Source organism: Gopherus evgoodei, chromosome 13 (assembly GCF_007399415.2).
Source record: "Gopherus evgoodei ecotype Sinaloan lineage chromosome 13, rGopEvg1_v1.p, whole genome shotgun sequence".
In the NCBI taxonomy this organism is placed as follows: domain Eukaryota; kingdom Metazoa; phylum Chordata; order Testudines; family Testudinidae; genus Gopherus; species Gopherus evgoodei.
This window is the reverse complement of record NC_044334.1, coordinates 19,093,107-19,119,939: the sequence shown is the minus strand read 5'-3', so window position 1 is coordinate 19,119,939 and position 26,833 is coordinate 19,093,107. Positions and strand designations below refer to the sequence as shown.

General features: G+C 50.9%; 1 protein-coding gene across 1 annotated transcript; it reads right to left on the bottom strand.

Moving 5' to 3' along the window:
• Positions 1 to 26,833, bottom strand: LOC115661191 (carbonic anhydrase 15-like). The gene is made up of 8 exons (XM_030583469.1): positions 26,745 to 26,833; positions 13,447 to 13,482; positions 9,170 to 9,340; positions 8,502 to 8,662; positions 6,683 to 6,775; positions 3,430 to 3,496; positions 2,568 to 2,734; positions 1 to 444 (listed from the first exon to the last, which is right to left on the bottom strand). The coding sequence occupies exons 1-8, from the start codon at positions 26,803 to 26,805 to the stop codon at positions 223 to 225; spliced, it is 978 nt and encodes a 325-aa protein (XP_030439329.1). The 5' UTR covers positions 26,806 to 26,833; the 3' UTR covers positions 1 to 222.

Below are 26,833 nucleotides of genomic sequence, written 5' to 3'. Positions count from 1 at the left end.
TCTGAGGCATCTGGCATTGGCCACTGTCAGAAGACAGGATACTGGGCTAGATGGACCTTTGGTCTGGCCCAGTACCCCCGGCCAATCTGCTTTCATTTCATTCATCGCTTTCAGTCCTGTGGCTAGAAAATGATCACAGTGTGGAATCACTGATATGAAGACATCATAAAATAATCACAAATCATTCATGAAAAAGAAGGGAGGGAGTCAGGGGAGGGGCCTTTAGGAGGGACCTGAGAAGTGGACAATCTGGAAAACCAAGAGCAGAGGAAGGAGAGGGAGGCTGACACTGGGCATGGCACTGCAGCTGATTGTGGCATCTCTGGACGCATAGACTTTTCGGTTCTTGAGAGGCTGTGGCGGTCGAAAGTTGTTGGTCATTTTCGCCAAAGAGGTGCCGATGCCATTGGCCGGGAAGTGAACTGTGTTGACAAATGCGTTCAGCTGCAGATGTGAGAGACAGAGAGAGATTTCAAGCCATTTCATTATGTTCAGGCAAAATACTTTGCAGGCCCCTGATTCAGCAAAGATTTTAAGCACATGCTCATCTTTAAATACATGTTTAAGTACTTTCTTGAACAGGGATGGACTTAAACACATGTTTCATGTTAAACACGTGCTTAACTGCTTTGCTAAACTGGGGCCTAGGCAGACATCAGAATCCATCCCCATGCTTCCCTGTGACTCAGGGTTGCTCACTCTTGGACAAGGCTCCTGATACTAGGCATTTTTCTTAAAGACTCAGCTCCTGGAGTCAAGTGATGCCACGACAATCTCTGCTTTCAATTTAAAAAAAAAAGTTGTATCTAGCTCTCATAGCTATGGAGAAACCCTTGAAAACAGGACTCGAGTGCACCCAGCAGCTTAGAAACCAGCAGGCCAATGCAATGAACCCCAGATTATTATTTTTGGAAAATCTCATGATTTTTGAGGCCCCACGGATGGCTTTGGAATGCACATGGCTGACCAGGCTGCACCTGCCTCAAGGAAGCTGGGTTTGCAGAGCAGCCACTGAGCCAGGAGAGGAGGACGTTCCACCAGTCTGTCTGTTCCTCTTGGAATCAGGAAAAGGAACCAGCATGTTATCTTGGGGCACCACTGCCCATACAGCCTTTGTCCAGCGGTCCTTAGAGGGAACATGCCAGCACAGCAGGGCAACGCACATGGAGCACTGCTGATTGTAACACACTTTTGGGAATTGCCAGCTACCTGATCCCCACTTTATTCGGCAGGGTTTTAGTGGGGAGGTTGCAAAGATGTTTCTGGAGAGTCTGGGGGTGGAGAGCAGCTTTTCTGTTGCTTTGATTTACTGTCTAGCTTAGTTAATTTGTTCCCATTCCTGGTTGCTGATTGCCGCTGGCAGGCAATGTACGCTATCCAGACAGATATGACTTTTTAATGTTGCCTAGGGGTCATGATTAAGTTGCTAGAAAACTAGCTAGTTGTCAGGGCCCTAGAACTTCTTGTGCAAGTAATTTATTATTGTTTCAATCTAAAGAAATAAAAGGAAAAGTGGCTATATAAGTCACATGATATTGCTGCAGTCATCCAATCAAGGAGAAAAAACAACTGTATTCACTTTCCGGCACAAAATAGTGAAAATGACATGTGACCTCCAGAGCTTGAAGCAAGAGTTAAACAATGGAGAGCTGCAACAGGCTGCCATCTTTTGTGGACACAACACGCACACTGACGATTTGGTACACTGGCAACTGCCCAATACTCACTGAAGAATGAATAATATTACATTACTAATTACAGCAGCAGGGACTCCAGGCTTTTATTTTCAAAGATAATGAGACAGTGCGTGGGGGCGGCAGGCGGGTGAGGGGTTGATTCCCCACGGGTTGCCCAGCTCTGACACAGAATAGTGCAGAGTACTGTCCCCAGGAGGAGATGCACCAGGTCAGAACTGCAAAGCCCATGTTGCCTGGATGCATTTCCCTTGGGAGCACATGTACTTGAAATTGCTATTTGTGCCCACCTGGAACGGGTTTCAAGTCCAGCACCTGCAGCAGATGGTCCTGTGTGGCATTTCAGTGGGCAGGGATGGTAAGAGGAGACAACCCGAGCAGGATCTCTGCTCCCTGAACTGCTGCCCACGAGCTGGGATTGGGAAGGACCTCTGCATACTGAAGACCCTCTGCAGGATTCACCAGAGCAGTAGCTACAACAGAGCTGTCAGGGCCGGCTTTAGGCCTATTCCACCAATTCCCCCGAATTCGGCCCCGCGCCTAAGAGGGCCACACGCCCAGTGAGAATCCCTTCTCTGGCTAGAGGCGCCTTTTTAATTTTTACTCACCTGGTGGCGCTTCGGGTCTTCAGCGGCACTTCGGTGATGGGTCCTTCAGTGCCGCTGAAGACCTGGAGCGAGTGAAGGACCCACCGCTGAAGTGCCACCGAAGACTCGGAGCACCACCCGGTGAGTACAAGCCCCACATGTTGTTTTACATGTGTGTGGGTTTTGTTTTTTTTTTAAGTCATCCCTGCCGAGGCCCCGTCGAAACTGTTCGAATTGGGCCCCGCACTTCCTAAAGCCAGCCCTGAGAGCTATGACGCGCTTTTACCTGAGACTGGCTGATAGGGATGGGTTCCTCAAAGAGCGTCCAGACGACAACCTCCGCGCAGTCTGGGGTGGTCAGGGAGCCCTGATAGCGGTAGTACTTGGACAGCTTGGCCATGCTGGGAAGAAGGTTGTTCAAGCAAAATGTGGATGCTAAATCCACCAAATCCCCTTGAGAGAGAGAGAGAGAGAGAATGAAAAGCCAACATCATAAAAGCCCATCCTGGGGATGAATGGCTTGGAAGAGCTGACATTTCTAAAGCTACAGCAGGCACCATTCAACCCTGCCTCACACCTTGCATCCTTCGCCACCGCAGATGCTGCTAGACCACTAGGTGCAACAGCAGCATCTTGGCTCTGCTTGCCAGACCCTGGGGAGGCTGCCCTCATTGCACCTCCACAAGTCAGTCAACAGGTAACACTGTGAGCCCATGGCAGGAGGGCATCAGGCACGGCTGACAGGCTTTGCTCCTCCCCTGGCACAGAATGAGAACCCAACATGGCATCAGCAAGTCATTGGCTCAGACAGCCCCAAACTGGCCCTGGTTTCCAGGCTTTCCACACCATGCATGGGCCCCAGGAAGCCCAGTGCCACTGATTCTCAAAAGGGGCTGTTCACAGCAGAGCGTCCTTGAATTAGACAACAGGCAGGCCATGTAGATTGATGGCAGTGACACACCTGTGCCCACATTGTGTTAACCCACCAGGAACTACCCACTTGCACAGTGGCATGGAAATGAGTCAAGGGTCCTTGAAACCAGTGACTGGTGCCCCTACCTATCCCCTTCCCTCCTGCTTCCGGGTTCCTCTCATCCTCTATTCTGCCTGCTCTGGAGTGGAGACGACAGAGGAGCAGGAGGACTCACCTTGACGGGAAATGTTCTTCAGGCCAGCTACAATCGTGTTGTAATTGGAGTTATCAACATCCGACACCTGCGAAGCATTACAGGGGAAGAATGAACGACCAGCCCAGAGCAGCTCTCGAGGATTCTATTCACAAAGGGGAGTCCAAATGGTTCCAGACAAAAACTGGGTCCCCCAGAGCCCAAGTGCGTTTGCAGCTCTTGTGGAGAGTGATGGGTGCCTGGACACCTATGCTTGTGCTGTGCTTCCCCAGCTTGGACTACGATGGCGATTCGACAGCACCTGCTAATCTCAAAGGATCCAACGTGCTTACAAAGTAACATGAACTACACACTTGGCTCACGTCCACCTTCACTAAAACTCAGCCACCTGCGAGACATGCGCAATCACTACTCAGCAACACGCAGCGACTCTACCCAGCAACGAATAACGGCGTCCTACAGACACTGCAGCAATTCTAAGAAGGCTGATGTCAGTACCAAGGGGGAATTGGGCCCCGGCACTGGAGTTAACACTCACCTCTTATGAAACATGCCGTGGGATCTTTAATGGCATTTCCCACATGAGGATGCTCTGAAACTTCCTTTACAGGCCTATTGTAGATCTCACTGCTGCTCCCTAAGCCATGCCCACAGGGAGCTGCTATTCTGCAAGGGGAAGCGATACAATAGAAAGCTGGGATGTCAACGTCAGTTCTTAAACAGGAGTTTAATGCTGTCTGCTCAAGCTGTCTGTCAAAACTGCCCGTTCTCTGCCCTAATCAACAGCGGAATGTGGGAGGTATTTTTAAATCTCCAAGATTTGGTATGTTTTTGAGCGACAGCTTAACGTGGGAACACTCCAGCGGCCATGCATTGCAGACAAAACTGCAGACGAAGGCTATGATGGGAAAAGGATCCAATTCTGTTCACAAGACAAAACCAGTCTCAGGTTGCTAGATCGTAAGCTCCTCTGCGGGGTAGGCGAGGTCACTGTACCAGACAACATCCTGATCACAATCCTATTCCAGCAAACAGCAAAGTAGGTGGCTAGGGAGGCCCCCCGTAGACATGAAGCTCCCACCCAGGCATGCTGCCTGGATAGCGGGTGGATTAAGCATCTTTATGAGATGTGATGCTGGTTTTCACTCACCGGTACACAACAGGGTCACAGCTACCAGCAGACAGGTACAGAGCACTGTAGGGGACCAAAACACTTCTCTTCCTATGCACCTTATGTACAGCCAAACACCGTGGGCTCAGAACGAAGCCAACATTGCTGAGGTCTCCTGGTTATAGAAGGGGACTGCAAGTCAAAAGCCGTGGGTTCTACTTCTACATTGCTATCTCTGATTCACTAGGTGACCTTGGGCTAATCACATCACTGATCAGGGCCTGGGTTTCCTTGCCTACAAACTAGGAATAATCATCCCCCTTCATCACTAGTGTTTCAAAGCACTTTGAGGTCCGTGGATAGAAAGCACTATAGAAACGCAAAGTTTATTATCATTTAAAAGACTTTTTCCATGCTTTGCGTTCTCCCCGTGGAGAGAACAGAGGCAGCTTTCTAAGTGCAGTCACTGTATGTAAAGATTTGCGCTCCTTTCCTCTTCTGTCTCACTCACACGCTCCTAGCTCCAGAGAAATGGCGCTGCACTGATATAAACCACACCGGCTCGTTCCCACGTCAGCTAACTGAAGTTTTCCCAGAACCCTTAAGCCATTGCATGTGACTTTCTTTCATAAGCACCATAATGGGCAGTCAGGAAAGGTATTTTCAATGGTGTTTGCAGGTGTTTGGAGCCCCAGCTGCTAACACCATTGTCGGGAGAGGGATATCACCTAACTGATTGAAATCAGTCTGATTTAGCTCTCACTATTCACCTGTACTTTGGAGAGCTGGTTACAATGCGACCAACCACCCTGGCTTTGCACAGTTCATATCCAGGGGCGCAGAGGAAGAGAGCACTGCCCCAGCTGCAACAATGGTCTCTCAAGCCTATAAACTCCTAGCTAACCTCCCACTACCTATCTGCTTAACTTTTATTTGTAGTCTTTCAATAGTATTCTTTAAGGTTTATATAATGTTTTGGACAGAGAGAGCAATCCGTCTGACTGATTATCTCTGTTATGGCACATGTGGCAATGTAGAAGGTTTTGTCTTCTGTGCATTGCACCTTTACATTTCTAGAAATCTGCTGGGCTCCATTCAGCTGAAGAAGAGACACCCAACTGTGCTCTCTCCTGGAGACTTTAGTTTGGTTCTTTCTTGTTTTATTGCTGCTTCTTAATCACGAATCAGAAGTAATTTAGACTGTAAGTGTGTCGTTACTCGGTGTATGGAAAACATAACTTATGTAGTTAATGGACCAAAACCTGCAATGATCAAAACTCAGATACAGAAATGCACCTGCAGAGTTCAAGTGCTTTATTGAGCCTGGAACATTACTTGCAACCCAGAAAAGGCTAAATGTATGGTGGGAGAGGCGGGTGAACCAGGCTGTGTTAAAATACACATTTGTCCATTTGCTTTACAAAAACAGGGAACCCCCGCGACTGCCTCAAGATGCCACATTCGGTTTAGCTGCAGTTCAACTCAGTGGTGACTTCTACTCTGTCCAGAGGGTTCGTGTTCTTGGGTTATTCTTCCGTTGGGGTGAACTTCAAACCTTTCCCTGCTGCATTCCGTCGGATGCACCGGGCACAGAGGGCTGCATTTTGCCCTATTCCCCAGCCCTCGATGCAGCAGTTACATGGTAAATTAGAATCTCAAATCAGAGATTAAACCAATAGTTACCGCTGGGGTACAGTGAACACAGTGACTTTGAAGCGAGCCACAGATGTGTTTCTCGGGCCTGGCAGCACACAGCCTGTGACCTGAGGATTTGCAGCACACCTGAGCTGTGGCAATCAGACCCCAGGGCACCGCGGCTGCGCTGCGGGAGTGTTCCCATCCGCATTGGAGGCAAAGTGCCATTTCTGGTGCTGGTTAAAGGGGCTGACTTGACAGAGTCAAGGGTCTTTAGACCCAGAGCAGGTACTCTCCGGGCAATGTCCCACCTGCATGCCCCAGCCTGAGGTTCTCTCTCTAAACTGATCGCAACCTGATGATGTGGCGGCTCACAGTTCAACACAGCACAGAGTGGGAACTCCAGCAAGGGGATTTTTGTTTATTAGAGGGCCTAGAACGCAGGCTACTCTCTGCCACCTCCTCAGGGTAACTCGGAGGAATCTGGCCGTGAACGTGCAAGCCAGGGGCAGGGTGTTTTTGACGTACCTTGTACAAGAAGCCCAGGACGGCCAACCCATTCGGATGCCCTTTGGCCTCGTTGAAGGTTTTGTACTTGGTGTTCATGTGAACAAGATGCAGCTAGAGAGGAAGAGATACAGAAGGAGGGTGAGACCTGTTCCAGGCCGTTGTGGGATTTTACCCCATCAGTCACAGGGACGGCGAACAGACATTCAGCTCACCACTTCCAGAGCCCTTTGTAATCAACGGCGCACACAGCTCCTCAACCCTAGTGGGCATCCATATCCCTGACACTAGGGGCCCTTCACACCACTCTGGAAGTGCAAGGGGGCCTTAGCGTAGGTATCAATGACAGTCACGCTCACTCTGAGGCCTCTTTACGCTGCCAGAGTGCCATAAAGGGCCCTCAGTGCAAAGCAGAATCAGGCCATTGGTGTTTTAAGGCTCCATTAAAATTTCATTCCCTCCGAGAACAGGAAGGTACTGGAGCAATTGCACTCAGGTATTCCCTGGCTACCAGCTCTCCCTGGGCATGCACTCTGCAGAGACACACTCGTGTTCATTCATGCACCCTGTTGTACACAGCCTAATAATCATCTATTAATATGCAGCTCCTTGTACAAGCACCAGCTTCGGGGCTGGAGCTACAGGCGCCAAATTTCCAATGTGCCAAGGGGTGCTCACTGCTCAACCCCTGGCTCTGCCCCCACTCCCCTTCCCGCCCCCTCTGAGCCTGCCATGCCCTCGCTCCTCATCCCCCGCTCCGAACCTCCTGCACACCACAAAACAGCTGATTGGGAAGTGCGGGGAGGGAGGGGAAGGTGCTGATCGGGGAGGCTGCCGGTGGGTGGGAGACTCTGGAAGTAGGGCAGGGGACCTAATGGGGGTCTGCTGACATATTACTGTGGCTCTTTGGCAATGTATATGGGTAAATCCTGGCTCCTTCTCAGGCTCAGGTTATCCACCCCTGTGCTAATGGCTCATTAATGACCAGCAAACAGCCCCATTCCAGTATCCTAAAGCCCTTAGCAGAGTTTGCCCAGTCAGACAGTTTGATGGGTGGGATATTTATCACCTTATAGCTCTGAACAGGATGGGCATCTTGAGTCAAGTGGGAAGGATGGGGAGAAAACACTCGCCCGTCATAAAAAGTCACCATTTTTAAATGAACCATACTGAATGTATTCTGAACATACAGAACAACCACCTCTCTAGCTGCAGGATCACATGCCCCATTCATGGGACGGACTCTGGATTGGAGCAGTTTAGCCTCATGGGAGTTATAGTTCAGGTGCCTCATGTGCCCATTTTCATCTGTGGGCTGGGCTCCTCACCCAAACTACATCTTCCATGATGTGCCATGGCCTGGTGAATGGCCTCCCTTCACTAAGAGGGGAGACTGCAGCGCATCACAGAAGGTGCCGTCTGACAAGGGAACCAGGCCTATAAAAGTGAATGGGTGCATGAGGCACTGCTGTGGCGTTTCAGAAAAGAAATGAATTTTGGTTTATGGTTATTCACTGAAACTTTGAAATTGCCCATACAAAACTTCAATGAAAATGAATATTCTTTCATTTTTTCACTGAAGTTTTCCAGAGGAATAGGGGAGGATATTTTCCAACCAGCTCTGCCAAACACAAAATTCAGAGAGATGTGGGTTCACCTGGGGTTTGGCTGAACCTAAGATATACACATTAATCTGGGGGTCTTGTGCAGCTCGAGTGCACAGTCTTAATCATTATCTTTGACAGCAACAGGTGGACTTCTCAGCAATAAGCTGCTATGAACCCTACTGCTACTATGAACTACAACTCCCATGAGGCATGACCATCTCTCCCCCACTTACCTCCATGGGGAACTGGTGTCCATCAATGGTGTGCTCCGAGCCATTCCCCTCGAGGTTCCCCCAGTGAAAGTGGAACTGCAGGGCTCGGTACTTCTCAAGCAGCACTCCAATGGTGATATTGATATGTTCGCTCGCAGACACACCTTCCAGTCTCATCACCACTGTCAACGGGCCAGAGCGAAGTTACAGAGGGGAAACACATGGCTGCAATCCCACCAGCCTCACCCAGGACATCAACGACCTCTCATGGACACAAAACAGACGGGGTAGAGGTGGCTGGGAGCGTGGGAGTGAATGCATGGGAATGGAGGAGCACCTAAAAAAGAGTCCAATCAGCCAGCTCACACCTCTGTAATTTCCATGCAGCTGGGCAAACCTCAAGGCCATTCTTCTTGGGCACAATGCATTATCAGGTGAATAACAGAGCCAGATGCAAGACCATGAGCTCCTCTGGGCAGGGATCATGTTCTGTGTTTGTCCAACACCTAGCACGCACCATGGGGTCTTGGGCCACGACAGGGCTCCCAGGTGCTACCACAGTAGAAATAATAAGTATATCATACCGAAGGAAATCCTGCGACAAGTCAAGCTCACTGATCCAGCCCTGGATCAGAGAGTTTGAGGGGCCAAGGAGGGAGGGAGAGAGGGAATCTGGCACAAATACCCACCCGTGTGCCCGTTGTTCATGAGCCTCCACTTGCCCGGCGGGGCCTGGTCATAGCCGTCAAAGAGGACGTCTCCTAGATTCCTGTCCCTCTGCACTTTGCGCCTGTCAATGTTAATAGGCGACTGGTTATCTCCTCCACAGCCCTTTGCCAGATCCTTCCAGTACCTGGGGCCTGGAGAGAGAAAGAGAAAGGGGTAAAACATGACCCACATGGGGGCAAGCTACTGCGGAGTGAAGGGTCCTGGTGTCATCACGTGAGAACGCCAGCGAGAGCAGCTTCCTGGGGCGTGTGTTAAAATGGAGCTGGGTTTGCCAAGGGCTCCTGGCTGTCCTGCTTTCAACGAGTGAAATGCTGGTAAACGCAGCACGTCTGCCCGAGAGCATTCTCTGGCCGCAAAGGACACAGCGCACGCCAGCGCTTTCATTAGCCTCTCCCTCCATGGCCCCCCGCCCCATGAGAGACGGCCGCTCGCTTAGCCGACCTTCATGAATAGTAATGAGCCGGGTCTTAGTCAAGCCTCATTCATAATTCAGCAGGATTTCCTCACTGGGCCAGGGCCTATATTTAGCCTGACAGGCGGCCCCTGATCTCTGAGCTAGAGTTACAGTCCCTGAAGAACAGGCTCTGCTTCCACTAGTAGCTTCCTCGCTGGGTTTGGTTTCTTCTTCTTCCTCCCGCTCCTCCCACGTCTCCCCTGGAGAGGTTCTCCATGCCCAGCCGCACCCCTTTCAGCCCCATCCCTCCCCCCTGCTTCAGCTGTCTTTCCCTGCCGCACACGGCCCCCTCAGACACCAAGGCCTCCCCGCCCTATCCGGTCGGGGCTGTTCTCATGGGTCTGTGCACTAGCAACCATTTGGGTTCTCCACAGCTACCACGATGGTCACTTGTAAGCCTGAGGCCTTCGCACTAAGGCAGCACAAACCCTTGCCTCACACCTCTGATAAGCCATCAAGACAGAGACGAAGCCACCCCGTAAGGCCACAAACACAAATGCGTCATTGGGCTACCACAGTCGGCACCGCCTGGCTCTGCTGTCTACAGCTGTAGGCTCCCAAGAAGCTGGGATTGTTTCAGTGGAAACCATGGTGAGTAACATTAATCTGCGAGGTGCGTAACCTTGTAACAAGGAAGAAAGCCAGACAGTCTCCCTGATCAGTAATGTTTTGGATGCTGAAATCCAGCCTCTGCACTTTAGAATGAGCGGCACAATGGAACATCTGCTTTCCTGAAACAGTCCAGAGCCTGGGAGGAGAAGATGCCACAATTAAAGCAGAACACTAAGCCAACTCATCAGCAGTCCTCCCACTCACCATGTCAGCTGGAGCCCAGGAACAATGTCACTGAGATTTGGCTGTCTCTGAACCGAAGGGGGAGAGGGGTCAGGGCCTTACTCCTGTCACTGGACAGTCAGAAAGGCACTTGGATGCCCATGGGGCAAAGCATCTGGGTCCTTCCCTTTTGCACCACACCTGATCAGCGTCAGGCACTGAAACAGCATTCCAGAGGGAGTGGTGCTATTAGGCCCATTTTACAGATGGGTAACAGAGGTTGAAAGCCATCAAGTGACTTGCCCAAAGGCCTGCAAGAAATCTGCAGCAGATCAGGAAACTGAATCGTGGCCTCCCAAATCCTAAACTGGCGCCCAGGGCACTGGGTCATATTACCACTTACGCATAGAAGGATTGTGAGGTGCATGCCAATATGTCTCGGTACAGATGTGCTTCATTGATACAACTAAGAGAAATAGGATGGAGGTCTATAAAATCATGAATGGTGTGGAGAAAGTGAATAAGGAAGTGTTATTAAGGTTTTTAAGGTCAAGTTTGACAAAGTCCTGGCTGGGATGATTTAGTTGGGGATTGGTCCTGCTTTGAGCAGGGGGTTGGACTAGATGACCCCCTGAGGTCCCTTCCAACCCTGATATTCTATGATTCTATTTACCCCTTCACGTAACACAAGAACCAGGGGTCATCCAATGAAATTAACAGGCAGCAGGTTTAAAACAAACCAAATGAAGTATTTCTTCACACAATGCACAGTCAACCTGCGGAACTCATTGCCACAGAATGTTGTGAAGGCCAAAAGGATAACTGGGCTCAAAAAAGAAATAGAGAAGTTCATGGAGGACAGGTCCATCAATGGCTATTAGCCAAGATGGTCAGGGATACAACCCCATGCTCCACGTGTCCCTAATCCTCTGACTGCCAGCTGCTGGGACTGGACCACTCGAGAATTGCCGTGTTCTGTATATTCCCTCTGAAGCACCTATCATTGGCCACTGCTGGAAGAATGGCTACTGGGCTAGATGGACCATTGGTCTGACCCAGCATGGCCACTCTTATAACAACATGTACTAAATGGCAGGCTTCAAAATTCACACTAGTCCTTACAGGGCCTCATATATGTCAGAAATAAAATACCACACAGATACACACAAAAGTCCTCAAAGAAGTCACTCTCCTTTGTAAGTCCAATACTGGCGTATAAAATGTACACTAGTTATGTACCATTCCCATGGAAGTTACCCATTTTGGTTACACTTTATATTATGACTCCATTTTATAAATAGTTTATAAAGAGTTAATAAATGATTCATAGATGTTATAAGTATGTTATAGACATGAACAGTATGTATGATAGATGGTTATCAGCACATCGTTCAGAGGCATTATAAATGGCTATGAGCCATGGTTATAAACAACCTGCTGATCTATTGAACTCTAACCATTGACTAACCATTCATTTAAACATTTATTAAGCTTTTTAACCCTTTATAAACTATTTATAACCGCTCCTTTAATATCAAGCATGACCGACATTTTAAACGTGCAACTATATTTTAGTACGGGTAAAGCAACCAGTTTATTTTCTTGGTGACATAGCGAAGGGCGTTTCTGGCCTCTGAAATGTAACCGTCCACCCCATGCTGTGTTTCCCAGGCTTTTCTGAGCTGGGCGTTGAGCAGACCCATCAGACTGCCAGGCTGACGTTTCACATCGCATCTCTGTTTTCTCTTTAGGGTAGCAGGAGATTGAATAATGTTGCTGATTCCTGACCTCTGCTGAGATCCTGGCACCATTCGCACGGCTCCCTAGCCATTTTCTATCTACAAATCAAATCTTGTCCTCAGGAAAAATGGGGAAGCCGAGTGCAAATGGATCCTTTCCCTCAGCCTGGCCCTGCAGTCCTCTGTACAGGGGGTCCCATTGCAATGCACCCCCCTCCTGTCCAGGGAAGCTCTAACCACACGCTGTGTGTGACACTTAAAACCAAATCCCACTCCTCAGGGAAGTGAAGGACTTCCAAACAAGCGAGCAAGATGTGACAAATGAGCGGGGCCTGGCAGGGCTGCCGGTAGCTCTCCACTCACTGTCATCTCAGAGCAAGGCAATGCAACAGTTGCTCTGAATTTAGAGAGACCCTGAAATCATTTTGGGCCAGGAGCAAAGAGAGCCATGGAGCTAGGCATGACAAAGGGGAAACAGTCACTGGAAAAAACATGCGGTGCTGAGCTTCTCCCGAGAGCCACGTCAGGAGGTGGACAGCACAATACTTCAGCGTTAAAGTGACAGGGAAAACCTCCTGATCCCGGGGGCCAGCACACAGGCCTCACCTCCACAGAAATGCAGAATACAGGCTCCCCTGCTAACTGCCTGTCAAGCTGTCCCTAAGGTCACTGACCACAGCTGAGACAGAGCTGCTTATTTGAAATATTAGCATGTGGGCAATTTAGGCTTCAAAGTGCACTCAAATAATTCACACGTTAGCATCATATGGGTTCACTTCTCCTTCCCTTGGTCAGGTTTCCCACCATAAACTAGATCACACGTTGTCCCAGTGCTCGCTCCGCTGTTCCAGGGCTCTGCCTGGCCCAGAATATTTATGCAAAACAAATTTAAAAACCCCAAATGCCTGACTCTGGGCGGATGTATTCTGCTCCTGCACCAGTGCAAAGGCCCTGACTTCAGAGAAGACAGTCCTGATTTAGCCTGCGGGGAGAGGGAGCTGGATTAGGCTCAATGGGAATAACCACGTAGGTGCTTTGCAAGAAGTAATTTTAAAATCTCTCTGAATTCCAGGGTTGCAAGGGCAGTTTTAGGTACTGCAGCTACCGTGATCTCTGCCCCCAGGACTACGCATGCACATTCACACACCATGCACGTTCACACACCACGCACGTTCACACTGCTTTCAGACACGGATGTGCACACAGACACGCTGCCCCAGCACACTTGCCCTCTGCACACACCCCAACTTGAAACAATTTCTGTACTCACCACATTTGGGATCCTGTGAATCGTAGCACCAGGAAACTGCAAGAGAGAGAAGAATTCAGAATACAGGCTGGTAGGAATGGGAAAAGTTGGCGTTAAAATCCACAGATTTTCGCAGGGGCAAAGAGCTCGCTGCGTTCTCACTTTTCCTGACCCATCATTCTAAGCAGCCATGAAGGGTTTGCAGAACAACATGCGGTTAGATGCACAGGCTTTGATGTGGGCCTGATTCTACAGAGGCAACTTATAGGAGTGAACAGCAATAGCCTCAAAAGCCCCAGGTGACTTAATGGAGTTTCTCCTTAGAAGTCCAGGAATCTAAATGAGAAGGAGCCACATGGAGCCCTCTTGTGGTCACCCTTCAGAATACACCGCAACCAGGAGATATGGAGATACTGCAGCTACCTTGATCTCTGCCCCCTGCACCCAGTGCCAGGCTTCCTGACCTGCCAGTGACTGATGTGTTGGGGGATGGAGGGAGGAGGAGGAAATCACAGGAATTACCCAGCACTGTTTTCACAGCAGATTCTTGCCTGGTTTCAGCAAGTTGTCCCTTCCTGCCTGGGCTGTGCTGTCACTGAAATGTGCCTGTGGTGATTTTGGCAACAGGTTATCGTGGTTCTGGTGACATTTTCTCTTTTTTTCAGACACTGGATTTTGCTAAAACCAGCCATTTTAGAGGTAAATTTGGACCACTAATTAGCTGAATAATTAGCTGAATTATTAAAACCTCTATCATTAAAGCTGTGTGCCCCCGCCCCCCTTAAATAACAGGAACCTGGGTGTAACACTAGCATAGTGAATGTGATCATGTCTCCTTCTCACAGCAGAGCCCAGCCATTATAAAAGTTTGCCACTTAGTGAGCACAAGAGGTGCTCTCCTTCAGCACCAGCAGTAGAGACTAGGGCTGCAGGGTTTGAACTCGGCCAACCAGGGCCAGCTCCAGGCACCAGCAGGTGCTTGGGGCAGCCAATGGTGAGGGGCAACACATCCGGCAATTCGGCAGCGGGTCTCTCAGTCCTTCTCGGAGGGAAGTTCCTGCCACCAAAGTGCCGCCGATCACAACTTTTTCCCCCCACCCCCGCTGCTTGGGGCAGCAAAAACGCTGGAGCCGACCCTGCTGCCAATGACCAGAAGGTGAGTGGTCCCACTGACTTCTAGCGGACTAGTCACTGAAGTGAAACATATGCCCGTTTGCACGATTGGACCTGTATGTGGATACATCTTGTTCTATGAGCACCATATTTTATTGTCGTTATTTCTGTGAATGCCTCAGTGACCTTCTGATTACAAAGGCTTTGGAAATCACCGGTGATAGTAGCCCCCGTTCTCCAGGGCATGGCCGGGCTGTGAGGAGGATGAGCTACACCCCAAGCTCCATCCCATCCCCCCACCATGTTCACACCCAAGTGCCCAAAAGCCAGCATGCAAGAACATACCTGCCCCATTTCTCCTGTGGCCTACGACAGCGGAGCAGGAAAGTGAAGGGGAAGAGGGTTGAAAATCAGCACATGATACACCTAATCCAGCGTCACACCGATGCATTCCACACAGTTCCAATGGAACAGGTCTGTCCTACAGGTCATCATTGCTATAACTAGCATTGGATGAGCTACACTGGCAATCTGGGGTTTACCTTTGTCCAGAAATATTTACCCAAGGGGAAAACTGATGCTAAACCCACAGAGAAGGGGGGGAATCAAAGAACAAACCTACTAGAATCCCTTATTAGTGAGCATTTTATTCTGGCATCCAGTACCAGGCCCATCCTGCTGGCCTTCTGCTTCCTACCATTCAGCATCTTCTGTCTGAGACGCAGCACGAGGAAGGAGTGAGCTATCCAACAGCAAACACCTCTCATGCAGGACACCTGTTGCTTTTGAGCCTCATGGGGCAGCACCAGAGGGTTCAGTCCAAAAGCACTTTGGGCTGTAGCCTGTCTTCCTTCCACAGGCCTAATTTCATTCATCACCAGGGGAGTTTTGCCTCAAAACTACTGACGGGCTTGAGCCCTTCTTGTACTTCATGAAACTGTGAATTTCCTCTTCCCTGCAGCCTACAGCCCAGGTCCTTCACACACACACACACACACACACACACACACACACACACACACACACACACACACACACCAGGAAGATACAGATTAAACTGAATCTCATTTGTATAGATCACAGTCATAGTTCTAGCCTCTCGAGATCCCTTTGTGTTAATTCTCTGTCCTCAGCAGCAATTGCGACACCTCCCAAATATCACCTGTACATTTCAATCTTCCAGATGACTGTAGAAGATGCTAATTAAACTGGATCTACCCTCTATCCCTGCAGTACCCGCACTAGAATCACCTGCCAGGCTGATACGCTGCCATTCATCACTGCTTTGTTTATAGTGCTGCCACGGTTTTGGATCTGTGTCACTAATCCTGGCCAGTCCGGTTGGAATTAATTGTGAGAACAAGATTTCATGAGACCCTATATCAATGTGCTTTAGTGACCGTCAAACGCAGTTGTCTGCATGCCTTTCATCCACTGATACCATTGTCCTGCTATCAAAGGAACACAGTCTAGTTCACCACGCTGGATCTGTTCTTGAATCCATCCTGCTTAGTGCTCATGAACTATGGCTCTCTTATCTCTAGGTGCTTCATGACTCAGTCTCCACTTTATAACAATTGCGCCGTTTTACGAGGAAGATGTGCAGGTTGGCGATTGCCAGGATCACTCCTACTTCGTTTTCTCTGTGCTTTTTCTTCAGTCTTCCACCAACTCTCCAGCATCATCCTCCCTGTCAGTTCTGAACACATCAGGGTTTTGTGATGCAGGGTGAGCAATCTACATACGTTCCAATTCGTCCCCTACTTGTTCTTTAGGGACCATTCATTTTACATGTCGTCCTAAATTAATTATCTGGCAATGACCATCGTCGCTATTATGACAGTAGTGCCTAGATGTCACACCTGATTTCAGGGCACCATTGTGAGAGGTGCTGGGAAAACCCATGGTCAGAAACAATCCCTGCCCTAAAGAGCTCACTGTCAAAGCAGACAAGACAGACAGAAGGCAGCAGACAGGAACTGAGCTCCTCATCCCTGCTCCAGCCCCTGTATGCCAGGTGAAAGGGATGTGGCAGCATCCAAGGGCTCTATATGCCCTGTTTCTGGCTAGTAAAGAATTCACCCATCCCGACAGGGTGGGAGACAGCCAGAGAGCTGCTTTCAAGTAGAGGAGGACAGACTATGGCAGGGGGAAGAGCGGGTGAAGGGGACAGGGGAGGACACACTGGAGGGGGGAGAATAGGGGGCAACAGCTTCCTGTCCAGTTACAAGAAATGCCTTCCTGTCTCAGGCATTTCCCTGTCTTCTTCCCATCCCATAAAGCTAGCAACAAGCTCTCGTAAATCCACCCTCGCCTTAGCACTTCTGTTCAGTTCCCCATCATCATTTTACTGGACCAATTTTCCCTTTTATCTTCTGCCTATTAATAATAGATCTAAGGAGACCTTTCTTAGGAGCAGAGATCTTCACTGCAATCCAGCCTTCAATATTAGCTTTTGCTCCTCTAATTATCCCTGTAACCTGCTTTTGTTTATTTTTATAGCTCTCGCAATCCTCTCCCTGAGCAGATTGATTGTATTTTTAACCTCCTTATAATTGCTTGTCCTATTCTTTACATCTCCACTTAACCAGCCTGGCCTTTGTTGCCCTTTTGTGTGTTTACTCTGGATTTAATCAAGATGAAAAACTCGGCCACAGTCCCCTCCCGGCTCATTTCACATATTTCCACATTACATTTCCAGACACCCTTTTCTCCTTCCCACAACGCTTAGCACTTCTCATCCACAGACAGCAAAATGCCTTCCATGGCGGCACCGAGAGTTAATGGACTTGCTCAAGGTCATAGAGCAAGTCAGTGGCAGAGACAGGAACAAGGCTCAGGAGGGCTGTTTCCCATGCTGGTGCCATGCCAGCTGGGCCATGGGGTCTCTCTAACGTCCCATTATTCTTGATACTCATATATTACAGTAGTCCCCAGAGGCCTCAGTCAGCACCCCATTGCACAAAGTACTGTGAGTACGCACATCAGATTGTGAGCTCTTTGGGGCAGGGACTAAGTACAAAATGAGAGAACAGGTGGGGTAGCACAAGGTAACAAGGACATGATTAAAACTCAGTAAGGAGCAGTCACAGCCCACCAGCCCTTGTATTTCAAATCCAGCAACGACGGGCTCAGATGACCCTCAAGGTTCTACAACCCACCACACCCATCACCCATACATGATTCAATGGCTAACAAGGTGACCACTTTGGCTGCTGCAGCGAACCATGTCCCCCCAGGAGAAAGCTCCCTTGCTGAGCTCTCACAGTCAGTAACTGCATCATTAGAACCTATAGTCCTCATTTCTAGCCCTGGCACTGGGGAATAAACCTCCTGGTCCATTGGCCTGAGGCTCCTACAGCAACAGATAAGTGTCACCCAACCTTCCACTCTGTCCTTTTCTGATGCCGTGTTAAAGCGAACTGTTTCCTTCCTTTCTCTCTGCATGTTTCGTTAGTCTTCTCTTCAAACCTGAGAGCCACCCGTAGCCACTTTCTCTAGTCCTGGGGTCTTTGTCCCAAAACTACCTATGAAATTGGTGATTCTGTTTCTCATTTTGTCCTGGTTATTGGTAGCTTGGCTGTTTTTCTTACCCCCCGTTAACCTCCCCACCACACACACACACACACACACACACACACACACACACATGACTGTCTCCCAGGAAATCCACCTGTTATTTGTTTCTCTTTTCAGAAACTGCCGAGCTGGCAGGCCGGCAGGCAGCCCCGTATTCATCATTTTCTAATTTACTGCAGGTAAACTATCACTCAGTCCCCAAGGCTGCAATGGATCCTGCCCCAGCTTCATCACTTTGGCTGATTTGTTTCTCTCCAAAGCTCTGGGATGACGCACTGAAACTTCTCAGTCATTTTCCTGCTCCCTGGACCTCTGTCCCCCGAGCCAGAGGTGGGGGTGAATTTCAGTTTGGGTGCAAAGAACTGTGCAGGTGGTTTGGGGAAATGTTGATCTCCTGCCTTTGGGGTCTCTGCATCTGTTCGTGGGAGCTTTGAGTCTGATCCTTGTCAAAACAAACATCTCCCAAGCCCTGCTTCCTCCCACCCCTCCCAGACACAGCTGCCCTTGCCCCCAGTGATTTGCCATCTCCTCCCCTCCTCACACACACAGCAGTGGAGTGGCAGCCTGAGCCATCACCATGGTCTTAGGCCTAGGTGATCAGCGACCTGCATAGCACAGTGAAAGAGGCCATGTTGGCTAGTTGTTAGCACATGGTGCTGGGAGTCAGAACTCCTGCGTTCTACTCTCATCTCTGACGCTGCCTTGCTGTGCAGTCACTCAGGGACAAATCTGACCTCAGTTGTCTCCAAAAGCTGAAAGTCATGAACACAGAGCCAGGTCCCCTGTGGCCCTTCCCGGCTGTGTGCCTCAGTTTGCCCATTTGTCAAGCAAGGATAACAATCCTTCCCTACCTCCACAGTGGGTTGTGAGGCTAAACCTGTTAGTCACTTTGATCTCTACGAAGAGAAGGCATTGTACTGCAAAACTGCAAAGGTAATTACCTACAAGAGCCCATCAGAGCTACAGGCTAGCCTGCAGCAGAGGGTGCATGATACTAATACCCCTGTGCTCTGGGTTATGTTCACAGCATATACGCAGAGAAGTTTGCTAAAAACAGAAATACACTTGCCGGAAGGTGCACCATAACACTGTTTAGAATTCGGTACACCACCACACAGGAACCCCAAAACACAGGAAGCTAGAACAGGCTGCTCCCTAAAAACAGAGCCACAACTCACTCCATCTTGCTCTAGAACTGACTCTGATCACACGCTTCCCTACAGAGCCCCCTAACCTGTAAGCAGGACCAGGAAGACTGAGAATTTCAAAGACAGACCATAATTTTAAACTAAATTGCAAAACATCATGCGCTGGGGCACTGACGAAACCCTAAGGCTCACACACATTCTGGAGCAGACTGTACATCAGCCTGCCCCATCGAAGTATTACCATCCAGACCCAGCAAAGGCAAATTACCAGGAAAAGCTTCCTCCAGCTTCTCCCCGCAGAACAGGATGGAGCAGGCTTGTTGCTAAGTGTGCAGGGTGCGATTGCCAGGGCCCACTGGGGTCACTCGCCTCCTGCTGCACACGGCTGGCTGTCACCTCCCTCGCCCTGGCTGCAGCGAGAGCTGTCCCGTCCACAGGATGGATCAGGGCAACCGCCCTGGGCCCCACGCTTCGGGGAGCAGGGCCCAGGGCAGCCTAGGGGTTTAGCGGGGGGCCTGGCACCAGCAGCAATGAGAAACCCGGCCCCAGCCCACCCCCCTTACCCCCCGCTGGTTCTTGGCATCGCTTGGAGGAGGGGGCGGGAGCCAGGAAGAGGCTGGGCAGTGGTTTGAGAGAAGAGGTGGAGTAGGGGCAGGTCCTGAGACAGAGGCGGAGGGTTGTCCCAGGCGCCCTAGGGATGACCCTGCCTACAGCTGATGTTTTCAGGTAAGATTTGTGCTGACCCCCCAACCCCTTCATTTCTCCAGACTCCCCTCTGCCTACGCTACTGCCCCTCCCAAAGATTAAATCAGCTGTTGGACACAAGAGCCAAAGAGTCAAAAACCCCCCTCCAGCACAATTTGTATTGTATTTCCACACCTGAGCACGCAGGGCCGAGACGTGCTCTGAGCCCCGCGAAACAGTCATTTTCCTAGGAGCGCCTGAGCAGAGGGCATTCAGCTGGTGGGCACCTGGGCAAGCAGCACCCGCCTCGCCAACAGCATGGCCCCTGCCTGAAAACCCAGAGCCGCCTGCCTTGACAAGGCCTCTAGATCATTTACGTAACCCTGTCTGGCACATTCTTCATTGCTCAGGTCTCCAGCGAGACACACCAGAGCAATTAACAAGGGTCAGTGCCCCGCTGGCCCCAATCTCTGTGCCGACAGCGCTTGCTTCATTTGCAGCATGGCCTCAGTGCAGCAGGGAAGCGCAGCACTGCACACAGCGGGAATGCAAAATAAGGCAAGTGACTGGAGCAGCACTTCCCCTCCTCCCGCATCCCTGCCAGCAGCCCGTCCGAGCACTGTCCAGTCTGCATCCTGCACTTCCAGGCCATCAATGCTTAGGCAGGGGACTAGGTGGGTTCATTGTGCCCAGGGTGGGAGACGTGTGGGCAGAGACTGTACAGGGTGGAAGCTGGAGGGGAGGTGTCCCAGGCTGGGGGGCAGACAGGGAAGGGTGCATGAGGAGGCGGATGTGGAGGATGGGCAGGGAGAGGCTCCCCAGGGTGGTGAGTACACACAGATGGGACGTGCAAGGAAAGGAGCACCCAGGGAGCCGGGGTTGGGGGGGCAAGGCACGGGGAAGGGCACACGGTGACATGGTCACCATGGTGCATGCAGGAGAAGTTTCTCTCCTCTGAGCGATGATGGCCAAACTCAGCCCTGGCAGATGCTGCGTTAACCCAGCCCAAGTCAAGTGAGGCTGAACTGGCTGCTGAAGGTTCTGCAAACACCCTGAGCAGGGAACTCTTCTCCCTTCTTCCGCTCCCCGCTCTCGCTTTCCCTGTGCTGTGCGCTGTCCCGCCCGAAGGAGCAAAGGGGCTGGCCCAGCTTTCACGAGGGTGACACGGACAGTGCTGCTGCATGGCTGGTTGCTCACAGCCAGACCCAGCGCGGGCTCTGCCCCCTTCTCTACTTTGCCATCGGTTCTGCTCCCCACTCTACCCACCAAGAAAAGCTAATAGCCCTTCATGGTTTTTTCAGGGCCCATTTCCTCAGGCAGGCAAAAGTCCCACTGACATGCCCAGTGATACATCCAGAGTCACCAGCCATCTCAAAGAATGCACTGCACCCTGTCCTGCCACCCCTTCAGCATGGGCCTGGAAGCACAGCAAACTTAGGCTGTGTCGGACCAAAGGGGAGTGAACCCCGCCATTTATCTCGGCATTTTATCCTGCGTCCCCCAGCATGGTACCAGAGAGCTTTGCACGTTTACTCCAGGGTGCACATGAAGTTTTCTGTATCTCTCTGCCCAGCTGTGCAGGGGGTATAAGAAAGCCAGGAGAGAACACCCTTCCTCAGTCCCCAGACATTGTTTAGGTTGTGAGCTCTTTGGGGCAGAGACCCTTTGTTCTGGCAACAGGGTCCTGGAACTACGATAATATAAATAATACATTATATCCTCCAAGGGCTGTGAGCTTGAAATGTTGCATCCTGCTATGGGGCTGACTGTGCCTCTCTCTTCCAGCTGTGCTCAGGCAGAGCAAAGAGTCATAGCTACAGGCCAACTAAACTACTTCTGAGTTATCTACGAATATCAGTCCTGCCCCTACCGCCCAATGCACTCTGAGGGGACATGCCAACCACACAGCAAGCACACGGACATCCGGGAGGATGAGAAGCCCAGGTGAGCCCTGTAAGGAATCTGTCCCAGATCTGGAGGTGATATTTGTAAAGAATACTCTTGTTTTAGGGACAGGCTTTGGCTTTTATTCCTGTCCATCAGCTCAACAGTGACAATGGGGCCAAATGAAGTCTCCCCACCACATTCTGTCTTGTACTAGCTTCACGGTTCGGTTCCTCTTTAAACCTTTTTGTTCTGTGTCATTTTTCACCATATCTATCCAATGCATCCTCAGTCTTGCCCTAGCTTCTTGCACTCTAGTATGTATCGCCATGTACAGTGTACTTTCTGGGTCAATTCAGGCCGTGTGTCCAAACCACCCACTGCCATCTTTCTTCTGTAACAGGCTTATTACTTGCTTAGCTGTTTTCTCCTCACTTCCTGTTTTGTTTTGTGTTCAAGTTCTCACAATCAGTAACTGAGTCATTAGAACCAATTGTCCTCGTTTTCTCATTACCAGGACATGCCTTGAAACTCTCAATGTTCCCCTCAGCCAGTCCATTTCTTCAGTCAACACCTTTCATTCGTTGGCTTTCCTCACACTCCAACCCATACAACAGCGTTGGCAGGACAACTGGCTCATACATGCTGATTTTTGCTTTGATTGAAATATCTTTGGCCTTCCAGATGTTACAGAGTTTTATGAATGCGGTAGCGGCTAATTCAATTCTTTTTTTATGCCATCTTCACAGTTTCCATTCTTCAGTACCTCCAAGGTACACATATTTTTTCCACTTGTTCTAGTTCTTTGTCTCTGGGTTTTATCTTTACCTCTCCCTTGTGTCTTCCAGTTGCCATAATTTTTGTGTTCTCTGTGCTGATCTTCAGTCTGACTTTTTCTGCTTTTCTGATCCACCTTGTCAGCTATTCTCTGTAAATCCTTCTTGGTCAATATCACCTGTGAAAATAAAGTTGTTCACTGTCCTCCCACACAACATGACACCTCCCATTGCATCTCTCAGTGCAATAGCCACTACTGCTTCCAAATCTAGTGATAACGTGCATCCTTGCTTCTAGGTCATCCTGACCCATTCCATCGGATTCTTGTCTATTGCCACCACACTCATCACCTTGCTGTAGATGTTTTTCATCAGCTTGATCCGTTTCTTGAGGACGCCGGACATGCTCAAGACTAGCCATAACCCTCTCTGCCAAATGCTATCAAAAGATAAAGTCCTTCCAATTTAGGGGCAGTAGACAGGTTGTGATACCTTCAATCAGCAAAGTAAGTTCATCACAGTGAATTCAAAGCACTGAACAATACGCACTCCTGCCATTGCTACAAACTCCCATTGTGCAGTTACTCACAATTTCTTAAGAATTCGTTCATTGCGCCCAAGTACTCCCCACACCCCTGCTCACACACACACACACACACACACACACACACACACACACCCGCTCACACACTCACAATGGACGTGATCCAAAACCCATTGAAGTCCATGGAAAGATTCCCATTGACTTTGGCTTTGGATCAGGCCCTCTAGCCCCACCTGTCCTAGCCCGAGCTAGTCTAGAATTCCATCTGATTCTCAATTTCCAGCAGATCCTAGAACAGTGGGATCACAAATTTCCAGCCGGGTCCTCTCTGCACTGCACTCAGATGACCCAGACCTGAAACAACCTCCAGTAATGCACTCAGAGCACTCCCAGGCATCTCCATTTGCATGTGGTGAAACCTGCCCATCTGCATGAAAATGGTCATTTGCAGATCAGGTAATCTGAAGCCTAACTAGCCAATCAATTCACCTGAGGATTCAGCTGGCACATTTATGGGAGGCCATTGTGATCCTTCTGCTGCCCACTGTGGCAGAACATCAATCGCCCTTGCAGGTTCTTCTGTGAACTCCTGCAGTAGTGACTTCAGTTCCCCAACATGATCCCAACAGGGAAACCTCCTGTGCTTTGGAGGGGCTTGAGTTTGCTCTGACAGGAGCAGAGCTGTGCTGAAGGCCAACTTCCCTGTTCGTAGATACCCTGTGACACTGGACATCTGCTGATCCCTTGAACAAGGAGCAATGACCTGGTGGGGTGCTGTGCAAAGAGCCACCGAGCCAGACAGACAGAGGACACATCTAGGTGCTGAATGCACAATTTCAAGGGGCTCTGGAGTTGTCTAATTAGGTGCAAGTCAGGCAAAGCCAGAGTAGCAGCAGTGTTACATCACACACACCCCATTCCCCACCAGTAAGGGACTGTACCTAGGGGCAATGCAGTTTTTACACCCAGTTCAGTTCTTGTCTTTTCTACCGGAAGTGCCAAATGCAACAGACAGACACTTGCCAGGACTGGAGTAAGTGTCAGCCAGGGAGCTGGACTGGAGCTGTCAATCATACATTGCCACAGGCCTCCAGAGCAGTTTCCTGACTCCGGTCACTCATGGACCTCCTGGGATGGCTTGGAACCAGTCACTTGGCAGTGAGAGCCAAGAAATTCAGTGCTGACCCCTTGAGTCCCCCACCCTGCAGTAGGCAGCTTCCCCAGTGCATAGTGATGTGCTGCAAGGTCCCTCATCTTGCAGTCTGAGTGGCTGAGCAAAGGCTCTACAAACTTTGTGGCCTGAGGGCCACCTCTGGGTATGGAAATTGTATGGCAAGCCATGAATGTTCACGAAATTGGGGATTGAGGTGCGGGAGGGGGTGAGGACTTCAGCTGGGGGTGCAGGAGGGTGCTCCAGGCTGGGACCAAGGGGTTTGGAGGGGGATCAGAGCTGGGGCAGGAGGTTGGGGTGCAAGAGGGGTCAGGGGTGCAGGCTCCGGGCTGCGTTTACCTCAAGCAGCTCCCAGAATCAGTGGCATGTCCCCCCTCCTGTCCCTATGCATAGGAGGGACATGCTGCGGCTTCCAGGAGCCGCACAGAGACCTGGCATGCATGGAGCTGGGCAAGCCCCAGACCCCACTCCCCAGCTGGAGATCGAGGGCCAGATTAAAACATCTGAAGGGCCAGATGCACCCCTGCTCTACATCAAGGTTTGTGTGGTTTCAGGCTAGTCTGCCAACCACAGCGGCTGTTCCATTTAAAGTGTCCACGTGTGATGAAGAAAAGTAGGAGTGGATGTTGAACGAAATGGCTCACAGGCTCGGCAATCAGATACGGCTCCTCTCGCCTGGAGCTCACTGGTCCCACAGGTCAGTAGATCCAAAAACAGGAAGTATTAGCAGCTGGGGTCTGATCGGTGCCTTAAGTGAAAGGAGTTGAGAGCCTGGTTGTTCCTAGTGGAGGAAGGTCTGTGTAACCTCAGCATTGAGCAACACATTTATTGGCATCCCCGGCTGAGAAGCCAAAGCTTGGCTGGGCTGTGGAGGCAGCTCTCCCACCACACACCAGACATGGTCCCTGCAGATCAGGTGTGAGGCTCATTGGTGGGACAGTGCTAAAGGCTCACATGGCCCCTGCCTACGTTGTACTTGGGCACAGCAAATCAGCCTGCAGAGCTGCGAAGCCAGCACCTCTCACAAGGACGCCTCAGAGAGCTTCAGGCTCAAACCAGGAGCTGCTGGCAGGACACAGTCCATGCCAGCAGCCTCCTCACCCAGTGAGGCAGGAGTCCTGGTCTCCAGCAATTTGAGAGCCAGAAAACTGAGTCTACATGTTTAGCCGTGGGGTCTACATGGAAGCAGAGATCTTGAGAAGATCTGCCCCTAGCAACTCCCCCAAGGTCACCTGTAGCAGAGACATGCATTGAACCCAGAACTCCTGCATCCCGGTCCAGCATCTTAACCGCTCTTACTGCCAGGCACCCGCTGAGTGTTGTTATTGCCAGTAGCAGAGCTGGGCAGCAAAGGAAAATATCACAAATATTTCCAGGAGATTCAGTTGGTCTTTCATTGAAATTTCATTTGCTGACCTTTTCCAGCCAGCTCTAATGAATAATGAAAATGAGCCAAACCCCTGAACTCCATCACTGGCTTGGATCCTCACTGACATCAGTGGATTTACCGTGAATTTACACCAACGGCAGAGAGAGCAGAATCTGGCCACTGGCTGTGCACTTGATCCAGTCCCGGTAAATCCCTAGACACAGCTGCAGCTTCTCCACAGCTTGGCAGGAAACTGCCTCGCTAAGGCAAGAAACAATCGGGTACACCACTTTATGGAAATGAGCCCCCCTTTCCCATTGAAATTGTCCTGGTGCCAGCAGCCCACTGGCAGCTCAGTGCTGCCCGGGGGAGCCAGCAATTCCAGGGCAAGCCTCCGAGCCGGTTGGTGCTCAGCACCAAAGCCAGGGCAAGCCACTCGTCCCAGCTGCTGCTCTCTGCCCTGCCCCACCAGGGGTTTTATGAGTGGCAGGGATGCTGGGGCACTCAGCAGGGCAGGGCCGTTTGTAGCCCACAGAGAAGCTGGGAATGCCAGGGGCTGAGAGCAGCAGGTGGAAGGCTCCTGCGCCTCCAGTGCTGCTCGCGGGCAGGTCCTAGGACAGGTGATGCCACCTGCCCGCAAAGACAGAGGGGAGCCGAGAGCCAGCCCTGCTCTCCAGTGTCTCCAAACCCTCCCACCCCCAGCCAGGGGGAGGAAAGGGAACAAGCCCCGGCCTCTGGCCCCTCAGGCCTTTCCCAGCTGGAGAAGAGCAGGAAAAGCAGCAGCAGACGGGGACCCAGGCCAGGTAGCTGCCGAGTCTGGAAGAAGCGAGCTGGGCAGGGGCCCCAGCAGAGTCCCGCTCCCCCCGCGGGGCCATTCCCGGGGCGCTGGGGGGGCAGAGCGCCGCAGTCACCAGACAACCCGGCCCGATCCCAAGGGGCTCGCTCGGTCCTGCCCCAGGCAAGTCCCCCGCCCCGCCCCTGGCTGCAGCCGCTCGGCGAGAGCCGGCGCCGGTCCCTGGAGCCTGCCCTGCCCGGGGTGGGGGCTGCTCACCTCCCGGAGCGGCGCGGAGCACCAGCGGCAAAGCGAGGAAAGTTAGCGCCAGGCGCTGCATCCTCCGGCCGGCTGCTGCCCGGGGCCAC

Bases quoted from the DNA above. Each gene is read 5' to 3' on its own strand.
- LOC115661191 (XM_030583469.1), bottom strand. From the start codon at position 26,805: ATGCAGCGCCTGGCGCTAACTTTCCTCGCTTTGCCGCTGGTGCTCCGC. The intron at 6,776-8,501 runs GTAAGTGGGGGA...CTTCCTCTCTAG, and splicing joins GACACCAGTTCCCCATGGAG to CTGCATCTTGTTCACATGAA. The intron at 3,497-6,682 runs GTACGTCAAAAA...AATGCTTCGCAG, and splicing joins TCCTGGGCTTCTTGTACAAG to GTGTCGGATGTTGATAACTC.